The sequence below is a fragment of the Lactuca serriola genome, chromosome 4, assembly GCF_051521515.1.
Source record: "Lactuca serriola cultivar US96UC23 chromosome 4, Lser_US96UC23_V15, whole genome shotgun sequence".
In the NCBI taxonomy this organism is placed as follows: domain Eukaryota; kingdom Viridiplantae; phylum Streptophyta; class Magnoliopsida; order Asterales; family Asteraceae; genus Lactuca; species Lactuca serriola.
This window is the reverse complement of record NC_136411.1, coordinates 67,872,855-67,886,272: the sequence shown is the minus strand read 5'-3', so window position 1 is coordinate 67,886,272 and position 13,418 is coordinate 67,872,855. Positions and strand designations below refer to the sequence as shown.

At 31.6% G+C, this 13,418-nt stretch overlaps 2 protein-coding genes and 1 long non-coding RNA gene across 13 annotated transcripts; 2 read left to right on the top strand and 1 right to left on the bottom strand.

Annotated features, from left to right (window-relative positions):
• Positions 1 to 2,925: 2,925 nt before the first annotated feature.
• Positions 2,926 to 8,415, top strand: LOC145101808 (uncharacterized). Of its 10 annotated transcripts, none has more exons than XR_013705859.1 (6): positions 2,926 to 3,085; positions 3,941 to 5,939; positions 6,130 to 6,240; positions 6,327 to 7,011; positions 7,095 to 7,166; positions 8,183 to 8,415. It is a non-coding gene; the product is annotated as an uncharacterized LOC145101808 (long non-coding RNA). The 10 variants fall into 10 exon arrangements; XR_013705857.1 differs by lacking the exon at positions 8,183 to 8,415 and adding an exon at positions 7,252 to 7,562; XR_013705854.1 differs by lacking the exon at positions 8,183 to 8,415 and adding an exon at positions 7,242 to 7,562.
• A 972-nt stretch (positions 8,416 to 9,387) lies between these two features.
• On the top strand, positions 9,388 to 11,323 carry LOC145101807 (uncharacterized). 2 transcript variants are annotated; one of them, XM_079039070.1, is made up of 2 exons: positions 9,388 to 9,571; positions 10,089 to 11,323. In XM_079039070.1, exon 2 carries the CDS (start codon positions 10,091 to 10,093, stop codon positions 11,162 to 11,164), a length of 1,074 nt encoding a protein of 357 aa, XP_078895196.1. In that variant the 5' UTR covers positions 9,388 to 9,571; positions 10,089 to 10,090; the 3' UTR covers positions 11,165 to 11,323. The 2 variants fall into 2 exon arrangements, with proteins under 2 accessions (XP_078895196.1, XP_078895197.1); XM_079039071.1 differs by lacking the exon at positions 9,388 to 9,571 and adding an exon at positions 9,602 to 9,875.
• A 191-nt stretch (positions 11,324 to 11,514) lies between these two features.
• Positions 11,515 to 12,442, bottom strand: LOC145098479 (uncharacterized). Its single transcript, XM_079036113.1, has 2 exons — positions 12,168 to 12,442; positions 11,515 to 11,824 (listed from the first exon to the last, which is right to left on the bottom strand). The coding sequence occupies exons 1-2, from the start codon at positions 12,440 to 12,442 to the stop codon at positions 11,515 to 11,517; spliced, it is 585 nt and encodes a 194-aa protein (XP_078892239.1).
• Positions 12,443 to 13,418: the final 976 nt, after the last annotated feature.

Sequence of the window (13,418 nt, the reverse complement as noted above, 5' to 3'; positions counted from 1 at the left end):
GTTTGAATAAATCGAATCAACTCTCCTCATTAAAACAATTTCTAGTATTTTTTTTCAAATGAGTTTGGGGGAGAAACCAAACGGAGTCGCAGGTATCATGGAAGTGGTAGGATAAGGGGTTGAAGAGTTTGAGTCCGACCATGATCTTCCTCGTATCCTCTCATCTTTGTTCTTCGTTTAACTAATTTGTAGATCAAGTGTATGGATTTGGGTTTGATTTTAGGGTTTAATTCCAGTACTTTTTTTTGGAGATGAATGGTGATGTTTGCCGGTATTGGCTTGTGGCCGGAGGTGACAGGTGGCCGAAGGTGGCTGGTGGTTGGAAGTGACTGGTGGTAGGAGGTGGTTAACGATCGGAGGGGTTGGAACTGATTTAAAAGGAAATTTTATTTTCTAAAAGTTATAATTAAAAAAAATAGTAGATAAATTATAAACAAATAAAAATAAATGAAAAAGGAAAATAAAAGGGCAAGATAGTCATTTTATGTATGTGAGGGACGAAACATGCACCTTTTAACGATACGAGGGACGAACCGAGTTAATTTTTGAAAACAGAGACTAAATGTGTTTTTTGACACATGCATGAGGGACAATTGGTGTAATTTACCCAATTATATGTTTCTTTCTTTCCCAAAAAGCATTAGGGTGGTTGCAACATATATTTATAATTAATTTACTTTTTAAAATATTAAATTTTTTGTAATTGTTCCTCTATGTTTATTATTAAAACTTCTTCTCTTAGAAAATTTATTTAATTTGTTTTTAAATCTATAAGATTTATCCAACGAGTAAAAGGTTTTGCAATAAACTCAAAAAATACTTCATAATTTTGAAAGTTCCTAAGATTCCTTTTTCATTAATTCCGAATGGTAATATTTTTTTATGTAAAAACGGAGTACTCAAAATAATTTCATTGTGGGACATATTCTTAATTATTGTGAAACTTAGCAGAATACAAACTTTATTGTTACAAATCTTGACATTAGATAATTTATAATTGATATCTAATTTTTCTCTACTAACGGTACAAATAACATGGGTACTTTTTTCAAAATATTTGATAGGAATTAAGCCTTCTTGTATACAATTTATATCTGCTCTACTATCAACAAGAACAATAAATTCTTTTTCATAATATTCTCCAATTATTAATTTTATTTTGACGTACCATTTTTGGGATGTGACTAATTGCATAGCACTTAAGAATTCACTAGATTCATTAGTTGAAGTTGATGTTTTATCATTGGATTCTTTTTCAAGAATGATAACTCTATTTTCTAACCTATTATGATTATTTTTGAGAAAAGTAATCTTCTTTTTCAGGTTATTAATTTCCTGTGTGTAGTGTTTAATGAAATATTAATTTTCATTTTCAATCTTTGATCTATTTCTTTCATAGAATAAATTGGTTCGTTGACTTGAGGATTTCTTTGATCATTTATTATTTCTTTGATCATTTATTATTTGATCAATTATTTGTGATCTTAATTCAGAATCATTTATATTTTATAAAATAGATAAAATATCTTTATTTAAGACGTTTATTTGTAAATTATCCTGAAATTATAATTGAATATTATATTTCATCATCACATAAACAATTATTTTTGTCTCTACAAAAACAATTATTTTCTTCTTTATCAAAACTGTTTGAAGAGGTGTAAATTTCTTCATCAATATTTATATTGTTTATTTCATTATCAGAGGATGATTCTTTTGATGTATTTAAAAGGATTTCTGTTAATTTTTCTTTCATATTATCGTCTAGATTTAGATTATTAATTTTTTTCTTTATTTTACATTTATTGACATAATGACCAACTCTACCACATTTATAACAAGTTTGTGGATTATCTTTTTTCTTTTTATTATATTTTTCTTGTCTAAAATATTTTCTTTTAGCTCTATATTGTTTTTGATTTTCACTATATTTTTTATATTTTTTAGGGGTATATTCATTTATAGATTTCTTCCTATTTTAGAAGTATCAATACCAAATTACTCATAAAAATGACCTAATTGTTGTCTTTCAGTAAGAGGTTGTGTTTTAATTTGTTGCCTTACTTTTATTTCACTACATAAAGCTAAGCCTTCTTGAGTACACATTCCTATAAGTTTTCCATATGAATAATTTTTGTAAGGAACTCGAGTATGATTTACTTGTAATTGTTTCCTACCTCTTTTCGCAAAGAGTGTGGGAAGACTATCAATAAATTTTTGTTTCCAATAGTTTGAATTACAATTACCTAATTCTAATACTCTACTCATTAAGTATCTTTATATTAGGGATGAGCAGTTTTTCCCAAATTCTGATTCCGTACCAGTACTGGTACCGAACCGTACCGAATTTAAAAATATGGGACGGTACTTGATACTCAAAATACATGAAATTCGGGAATCGGTACCGCCGGTACCGGTACTAGTACCGAAAACCGATACCATTCCCGGTACTGGTACCGGTAATGTTAATTCGGTTCGGTACTCAGGATTGACGTTTGACCAAATTCGGTTTTCGGGAAATCGGAAACGGTACGGGTCGGTACCGGTTCCGCCTCATGCTCATCCCTACTTTATACCACCTAAACGAGGTTAAACTTTTACATTTCACACCGTGTAGTAAAGTTCTAGTATTACTAGAATTATTTGACCATTTATCAGAAAAGTTTGCAATTATACTCGAAAGAAATGTATAAACTACATCTTAGACTACTTTTTTGTACAAGAGTTGAATTACCATCTTTCATTTTTAATTTGGTTAGTAATTATTTTGGTAGAATTGTAAATTTGAATTTTATCAGACTCAGCTATCCCATCAGTCTTTTTAATTGGCCAATAATATTTCCTAATTGTTTTGCACAGTAGGATACAAAGTCATTTATTTTTGTTTGCTTTCTCCATACATCGTTTCTAAATAAAAAAAATTACTATCTAAACGTCCTACGAAACCTTATTCATCTCGCGATGTGTTTTTCAACGTAACGGATTTCCGCAGCATCCCGGAGAGTCCAAAACCTAGTTTATTCTTAAGCTTATAAACTCGAAGCCGACTCTTCTACAGAAATCGTCTACCGCCTCCAACAACAGGGTAACTTTTTAGTCTGATATCAATTTTTATTATTTCAATTTCACTTGGTTGATTATTTGATTATATAGGATAAGGTTTACTTAATTGTATATATCTACGCCGTGATTCAGTACTCGTTCGTAAATCAGAACACTTATTGAAATTTTCTGTTTTTGTAAATCAGAGCATAAATGTTTATTGATTTCTTGAAGTATGTTTGTTACTATACAAATTCATGGTTTTTGGTCTTCCAGGTTTATTCTATGCGTTTAATCTCACTTTTTTATTATTATTACTGATCATTTAATTTTGGGCAAATATGTTATTTTGATCATTTTGACATGTGGGTTATAGGTTTCTTGATTCTTGATTTTTAAGTATCATTTTGTTCTTGTTTTTTTCTTAAGTGATGCCGCCAGAAATATAATATAGTTTTTCTGAGATTAATTGATCCTTTTAGTTCTTCACAGCTATTCTTGCTTTTTTGAATGTGTAAATATTAATCAACTTAACCTATTGTATATTTGTAATGCAATTTTTGTAATACTGTCAGTAATATTGCTTTCATTCGTTTTTATCTTTTCATGAATGTCACAAAAAAGGTTTAATGGATTCCCTCCACCCTGTCATGTTTCCGTTAGTTTAGCTTTATTAGTTTCTGTTGTTTTTTCCTTTTCATTTTAGATTTTACCAGTTTCGGTAAGACATGTACTGATACACAAATCTATATTTGATTAATAATGAAATCATGATAGTTTGTCCTAATTGTCTCTTTATTACAACAGTTATGCTTTTGTACCTGGGTAATTGGTCACAATTAGACTGTATATCTTGTAGACATTTTTTGCTTTGTTTTTACTTGAGAATCCTTTTCAGGTGTAGAAACGGCTAAAACAAGGAGTATATATGACTAGAGACCAGATCAGTCATGATGAGACTTGTGAAAGCGGTGGTGTGCAATTGTGGTCAGATCTTAACCATGATGTGCTGCTTTTAGTTATGATGCGATTGGGAGTCATTGATTTTCTTTCGTTATGTGGAGTTTGCAAGTCATGGAGGTCATTCGCACTCTCGAACTGGAATAGGTTTATGGCATCCAAACCACCCATGTCCATGCGTATATCTACTAATGTTAATGAGAGAGAAGAGCGTTACCTCTATCTAGAGGACATTGATGGAAGAAATTTCAAAACCATTCTTCCCCGTTTGTTTGGAGTGGATTTTGTTGGGTTAAGTTGTGGTTACTTGGCGTTTTATGGGAAGGAAACGCGTGAATTTTGGCTTGTGAATCCTATCGCAAGGCATCAACTTCATTTCCCTCATGTCCCCTTTGATGTCGATGGTATTGTGTATGCAAGAGTCAGGCTTATTCTTATCTTTTCACCTTCTATACCAGGGTGGGTATTGGTTGTGGAAAATCTACTCTGTGATGAAATATGGTCCTCAATAGCGGGTAAAGGAGCATGGAATCTTGTCTCATCCCGTTTCCCTTTCCGCCTCTTTGATTTTCATGCTTTCATGGGGAAGGTGTATGCCATAAGCTACACAATAGGAAAAAAAAGATATAAATTTCGATTATGTAAAATGAGACTCGATCCACGTCCCAAATTGACTTTACTTGAAACCAAGAATTATCCGGACACAAATGATCTGCCGTTGTTTGTAAGTTCGGGAGAAAACCTTTATATGATGCACTATATTTCAGAAGACTGGTATGATTTTCACGAACTAGATTTTGGTGAAATGAAATGGGTGTCCCTCGAAAAGACAAGAGAAGAGTATGCATTTTTTTGAACTGCTGGAATATGCAAGTATGTGTTTTTAGACCAGAGTCGTGGACTGGCCCTTGGTTAAAGTACAAGAGATATGGTGGCACTAAGAACATTACCAAAGACAATTGTGGGTTCTATACCACAAAGATGTGGTACTTCCCCCATGAATGTTTGAATGTTAATCTCATACATGTGTGATGACTTGTTAACACTCCTTTCTCTGTTTTTATCTTTGCATATGTTGGAACATTTTCAAGATATTGAGAAGCACCATTCGTTGATTGGGATTTTTAAAGATGTGGTACTTCTCCCATGAATGTTTGAATGTTAATCTCATACACGTGTGATACTTTGATCCCTTTCTAAAGTAATGGGCTTGTTAATTACATGTACCATGTATAAAAACAATATTAAATTTTTGTACAGTTTATATTTATATATTTATAATAAACCAACCAAAAGCTACAAAAAGATAATCTACCTCTACCCTACCTAATAAAAGAGTAGCTCCTACCTAATACTACCTAATAAAAGAGTAGCTTTATGTACACATGTATTTTTTTCCTAATTTACACTTTTTTTCACACAAATTCTAAAAATTACACGTGTCATGTATTCCCGCTCAAAATATTGAAATCAATCTAATCCGTGTAATATCTCTCATAATCTTTTAGCTACAAATCAGGGATTACCTATCAAAAATTAATCGGAACAAATTTGAAGACACTATCTTCTCTCTCATCCACGGTTTTGTAGAAAGATGGAAACAATTGACGTTTTCCAAAGTCATGCCGAGAAATCAGGTTTCAAATAACCGGGATTTTCGTCTTGATTACCAAATCTCCCCATTGTCAATCTCTCAATTTATAGTTTTCCTTACCCATTGAACCTACAGTTTTTCTTCTTGTATTCACTGTTAACCTAGACGAATTGAAGACTTGCAATTTCAAGTTGTTAATCTCGATTTTAGCATTTACAATTCATTGTTTTGATTTAGGTTTCTTGAAGTAGAGAATCCAAAACGTGCCACTGCTTTGAAATCTTACCAAAGTGATTCATGTCATCTCCTACTATAGAGTCGCATCAGGACTTGTCGACTTTTGGTAATGACTTTGAACCTTTCTTGATAATTTGCTAGATTTCTTTTTCGATGAATTAAAGGCTAATGGGTTTTAATTTTGATTGATAATACGAGGTAAATAACCTAACACGTGTTTACTAAATTTCGTTCTTATTTTCCATCGGAGGTAAATCCATATGTGTTCGTTAATTTCGTTCTTATTTTCCATCTAGGAGGAAAGGGCAATATGGTCGACCACACAAAAAGCTTCAATTGAAGCCATCGAAAGAAAATCAAAGTCTTATAATGCTGAGATTGCTTTGTTAACAGATAAAATATCATAGGTAATATTCAAAACAAATTATCAAAATTAAAAATTTATATATAATAATAGAGAGATTTACTAATTTTTAATGTTTATTGCTTTAAGGTGAGGAATGAACCAGAGGCCTGCAGAGAAACATACAATATCATCAATGAAAAGCTGGCTATTGCAGAAGAAAAGTGGAAATGGAGAAATCATGCATATTTGCCCTTATATCATTCAGGGTTCTTCAAGTTTTAGGCCCAAGGGCATTTTTGTCTTTTGACACGTACAGTATAGAGAAATCACTTGAAATTGGACGACGAAAGAGTGATCTTATACTACTTGATGATCAGAAGAAAACATCAGAATATATAAGTTTTATATTTATTTTTTTAATTTACATATAACCTTATAAGGTTATATTTTTTTCTTTTTTTGTAAATTCACACATATGAAAAAAAAAGTTTTAGATATTGAAAAGAAAACCAAGAGTCAAATTTCTATTAGTAAAGTGACAAAGAATTCAGACGGTCAAATAGTCATCAGTTTTGTATCTCATACCCTGTAAGGGTATTTTCGTAATATTGTAAATTCAAAAAAAATGAAAGAAAATAAATTTAGAAACTAAAAAGTAAACCAAGAGTCGAATTTCTATTAGAAAAATGATATATTTCAGATGGTCAAATAGTCAACAATTCTGTATATCCACAGAACTTACTGAATCAAATTGTTAAGATGACAAAACAAAAAGAGAGGTGTTAGTGGTTCAGATTCAGGAAAAACAATTGCTCATGGAAACATGTAATAGGTAAAAAGTAGAAAACCAAAGTTAGTTGCTATTTTTGGATTTTTCATTTAACTTAATTTGTTTTTTATATGTATTTTTACCAGCTTTTGAATACAAAAGCTAAAGTTGAAGAGTTGAGAATGAAACTATCTGCCCTAGAAGCCAAAACCCACAGTGTAAGTTCCTTTTCTCTTAATAAATGTTTTTTGACTTTCCAATAAACATGTTTACTTTGACTTTGACTTTAAAAGGTTGATATAGAGAGGGTGAAATTGAGAAAGAGGTTAAATGTAGCACAAAAAAGGTTGGATGGAATGAGAATGAGAGGTGTAAAGAAGAAATGGAGGAGAAAGAATTCAGGAATAAAAAGTTTGAAGAGGCTGTTGCAAAACTGAAAACATGAACCCTAAATAGCACCTTCTTATGAAAGAGTAATAATCATCAATACAATATTTGTAAATCAAATAAAATACACACATCTTGTATCATTATTGTGTTGACTTGATCATCTCCTAGATTGTTAAAGTTAGAACTTTAGAAGAAGGATAATAAAGTCTTTTTCTATTTTATAATCCAAATAGTACTATTTTCGCTATGGATGGTATTTTCTGAAAGGAATTAAATGTGATGGAAAAAATGGACACATTTATATCACACCTATTGTTTTATTCTCATATTTCATCATGTAAAGTGTAACAGAGACGGAAAATATAATTTACAATTTGTAAATAATAAATTTATAATCAGAAGTATTTAATATATGCAATAATATTAAAACTACAACTCTTATTTACATAAACATAAAGCATTAATATGAAAAATTGATTTTATTCGTACAAGTCAAACAAACCTGATTATAGAATGCAGTAACTAATTCCATTACATTCATATTTTAGGATTTACCGTAGTAACCATTATAAGGTGACAATTGATTAAAAAATAAATAATTTCCTTTTTTTAGTTCTCATTTTAGGATTTATCGTGTTTACAATTATCAATTTGTCTTTGTTTTATATTATTATTATTATTATTATTATTATTATTATTATTTTAGTTCTTATTTTAGGCTATGTAATTTATTTTTGACCTAAAATGTACTTCATTTTGGGATGATATGCCTTATAAAGTTAAGATTTTTTTATTTGAGTAACTTCACAATCTTATCTAATCAATATGTTCTTGTAATCTACAGGGTTGCAAACACATGAACCACAAACTACATGAAATTTTTTTGTTAGTATGAGAGAGATCCTTCGGTTATAAAATAAATCAAAGTTTGAGTTCTTCACAAAAATGGATGATCGTCAGTTGAATGAGCATCAATTCAAAATATGCAACATAGCTAGGTCAAAACATTATTCCATGAGATAACGGTATCATTTGAGATTTGAGATTGAGAGGATGTAATTGTAAAGCAATAACATAGTTGACACTTTTTTTTATCTAAAATCATTTATTATCGTAATGTCATTACTATTTGCTTTCTATATTTCTAAGAGCAGTGTTAAGAAAAAGTTGAATGACTTAAATGCGGTGCTTCAAAACATAAATCACTCATATTTTTGAGCCTAATTGTAGAACAACCGAAGCATAATTGTGATTTACATGAAAATCACGATCTTTATATATTTATGATTAAAGTTCTTAAGTTTTATCAACCATTTTACTTCTAGGTTCGAGCTATCAATTTTTCAAAATATGACAATTTAATAGGTTCTTAAGTTTTTTTCCAACAAAATAGTATCTTGAACAATTCATGTCAATTATAGCAATGTACTTTCAAAGTACATTGCTATTTTGAGTTTTCTTGCAAGATATGACATTTTAATAAGTTCTTCAGACTTTTATTTTCTAGAAACAAAAATAGTATATCAACTATAGCAATATACTTTTGAAGTAATTGATTAATAATATAATTTTTTTACATTATAAATTTAATTATTTTTGTAACCGTGGTTCCCACGGGCTATAACCTAGTAACACATATAGAAATGTGTTAGATGTGGGGAACAAGGGTTTTATTATATGTTTAAGTATATTTATATGTTCGTATTTAGTTTTCAAAGTTTTATCCTCGATTCATAATTGTTGCCCTGATGACATCCTTAGTGTAATCTACATACAAAGTATTTAGAATCCCAAACCAATTATTATTCCATACTTAACAATGAAATTTCTACTATTTATAACAATGTATATTTTCCAATTTAATTTTCAACATGCTTACAACTAATCTATAGGAATTAAATTTCAATTTATATTAAATTGTATAATAGCCTACGAACCAGAGTCACCAAACGCTCATGTGTTAATTTTCAACATTACTTAGTTTTATATATTTTGGTTCGATGGGTTTCTCGGGTTTAAACCAAAACCAAAACCCAAGCCCAAACTAGTATTATTTATTCCATGCTGTTCAGAATTCGGTTTTCTTCAAAATCCTTTTCCGGTTTCGGTTTCGGTTTCTTGGATTTGATTTGATGAGAAGTTGGGCCCTCTTATGGATGCACATCAGAAATTCACAACGGTGAAGCGAACCACGAGAACTATCGTTGCCCCGAAATTGTCAGCAGCTGATCAGGTAATTTTTTGTATTTTTTTTAATTCCAGTTTTATGCTTTCAATTTCGCTTAATTAGTCCGTTACTTAATTATCTAGGGTTTAATTGTTTATATCTTCTCTTCTTGAAGTAATGGTTTTTCTGCTTTATGTAGTTGAGGAAATGAGAGTATAAATGTTCTTTGATTTCTTGAAGTATGTTAACTATACAAATTCACACCTTCATGTTTTGATTTCCTAGTTTTATTCTAAGCATTTATTCTCACTTTTTTGATCAATTGATGATTTAGTTTTGGGCAAATCTGGTTGTCCGATCCGCTTGACAGGTGGGTTATTAGTTTCTTTCATTCTTGTTTCTTTATGTAAGCATTTGATTTTTTTTCTCATGATAACAAATTTAGAATAGTTTGTCTGGTTCAATGGTTAACTAATCCTTTAGACTATTCAGCCAAATGTATATTTGGAGTGCATTTTTTCAAACTCAAAAATTTAGAATAGCAATGTGGAATTTGCATTTACTTTCCTTTTGCTAAGTATAGGAATGGCTAAGACAAGGAGTATGACTAAAAACCAGAATCATGATGATGCATCAACATCTAGCAGGAAGAAGAGGGTCAAGACTTGTGACAACAATGGTGCAACACCTTGGTCAGGGCTTAACCATGATGTGCTTTATTTGGTTATGATGCAACTTGGAGTCATTGATTTTGTTGCATTGAGTGGAGTTTGTAAGTCATGGAGATCAGCTGCACACTCTAACAGGAACAGGTTTATGGCATCCAGATCACCCATGTGGATACAGATCAAAGATCGTCCTTATAAGAAAGAATTATATCTACAGGACTTTGAAGGAAGAAAGTTCAAAACCCTCCTTCCTCATTCTGCTGACACGAGTTTTGTTGGATTAACTTGTGGTTACTTGATCTTGCGGAAGAACAAAACAAGAGACTTTTGGCTTGTGAATCCCATCACACGCCATCAACTTCATTTCCCTTCTTACCCCTGTTGGGCAAATATTGATCCAGTTAAGGCTATCCTTGTCTTTTCACCTTCAATATCTGATTGGGTGTTGGTGGCGTTTCATATAAATAGCTATTTATTATGGTTTTCTAGAGTGGATAAAGGATTCTGGAGTCCAGTCTCCCCCGTTTTCCCAATGCTTGATGCAATTGCTTTCAAGGGGAACATATATACCCTACACACTGGTAATCGTGTATGTGAAATGAGACTTGGTCTAAACCCCAAACTAACTTTACTTGAATTCAAGAATTCTCCAAAGCTGGGTTTAAGCTTAGTGCTTCAGCAGTTTGTAAGTTCAGATGAAAGCCTTTATGTGTTTGATTGGATTATACAATATGATAAGCGCTTCAGTGCTCACAAACTAGATTTTGGTGAAATGAAATGGGTGTCAGTGTCTCCAGAAGGAGAATCTGTTTTCTTTCTTGGTGATATGAAATATGGTGCTGTTATTAAACCAGAGTCATGGGCTGACTCTCAGTTATTACAATACAGGAGATATGCTGCCACTGATCAAAGTCCAAAAGGCATGTTCAATATGGACCACTTATGGTATTTCCCCCATGATTGTTTCAATGATAATTGTATACATGAGTGATATGATACACTTAATTGTTAGCTTTGCATATGTGGCAACATTTTCATAATATTGAGAAGCAACATTATATTAGTGGATTTGGATTTTGTAGTTGGTTGCATAATAGTTTTTGTTGTCTTTTATGTAATGAAGGCCCTCTTTTTGGTTTTTAGATGTAAATTGAAAAAAATATGTATATGATTTCTTTTTATGGAGTTCGTATAATCTTGGGTATTTTATTCTCAGCTTCTCCTTACCTGTCCATAAGTCATTCCGGAATTGAGTTTTTGTCCCCTGATTTGATAATTTGCTTGAAAATGTCATTGAAACCTAACCCCATCGCCTCAATGTCTTTTTTTGCCCCAGCAATGTTATTCCAAACTCCTGTTATTATTATTATTTTTTTTGGCTAAATAATCGATTGGCTTGTTTTTCAAGTTGTGGAGTCCAGTAATGACTCTAGCCCATAGTGAGGAGGGCTCATATTTGAGTCTCCACCACCATTTAACGATGAGAGCGACGGTTAATGCACGAATTGAGCCCACTCCCAAACCTCCAAGTTCCTTTGGAGCAATAATCTTCTCCCATGAAACCCATTTTATTTTGTTTTTCTCCTCGTGACCACCCCATAAGAACTTCTTTCGAATCTTCTCAAGTGTTTCTATAACACCAATAGGGGCTCTAAAAAGAGACATGTAGTATGGGGGTAGATTACCTAATACAGCCTTGATTAAAGTAAGTTGCCCACCAAATGAGAGGGTCTTAGATTTATATCGAGAGAGATTGGAGCAAAAAATTTCTATTATTGGTTTCCAATTTTTAACCAAATTCATATTTGTCTTGACCGAACCCCAAGATAGGTGAAGGGAAAAGCTCCAGCTCACACCTTAGAATATGTGCCCATTGTACGGTTTTATTTAGTGATGCCCCTACACCAAAGACCTTAGGTTTGTTGAAATTTACTATCACGCTTGATGAGACATGAAAACATTTGAGTATTCACGCCAGATTTCTCAGGTTATACCTTGACCATTCGCCCACAAATAGTGCATCGTCTGCATAGAAGAGATGAGATATTAGTAGTCCATCCCCCGACATTTTAATACTTCTGTAGATGTCTTTTTCCACAACCAATTTCATTGCCGCATTCGGCCCTTCCATTGCTATTATGAAAAGAAATGGCGATAGTGGGTCCTCTTGTCTCCCTCCTTTTGTGATGCTAAACTTACTGGTAGGGGATTCGTTGAAACCATAGGTGCACGAGAGGAAGCAAGGTTGCCACAAATTCATGTTCTCCATTTAGTACCAAATCTCATTTGAGACATCATCGAGTTTAAATATTCTCAGTTTATGGAATCAAAAGCTTTATCAAAATCTACTTTGAAAAGTAGGATTTTCTTCTTTATACTTTTTGCTAATCCACATATGTCGTTACGATTAATGGACCATCACGTATGCTCCTCCCCTCCATGCATGCAGATTGAATCTCACCCACAACTATTTTAATCCTAGTAGCAAGTAACTTGGATATAATCTTGTACATACATCCAATCAGGCTAATTGGTCTATAATCGCCTAGATTGGTTGGATCTTTAACCTTGGGGGCAAGAGTTATAAAAGGAGGAATTGCACCCACAACCTAAAGTGTCGAATTCATCGAAATGTTGTACGAACTTCATTTAATTGGTGTGGTTGTTTGCTCGGTTGAAATTTGATGAAATTGGTGAATTGATAATAACAAACTCATGTCTAAATCATGAAGGGGTGTGAAAATATTACTTAATTATTATTTTTATGAGAAATTAAATATCCTCTACATTTTATTTATACTCCTCTTCCTACCATATCAAATGTTGACATGTGTCATATTTAATGACACATTTAATGAAATTAATAATAATTTAACTCATTTGTCACCATTTAATATGAGTATAAGGATAGTACGAAGAAAATATAGAAGGATATTTAACATGTATTTATATTGTGTTACGAAAGTATTAGTGAGGCATTATTTCAATATATATATATATATATATATATATATATATATATATATATATATATATATATATATATATATATATATATATATATATATATATATATATATGGTGTTATGTATAAATAATCTATCAATCTAATGAGAAGGCATGAGGTTGATTTTCAATAATATACGACATGGGGAATATACTAAGAAAAAACTGAGAAAGCGTTTTTGCATCTATATGATGTCGTTTTTTTAGTAGTACAAAATTAGCTAAGCATATTGCGATTT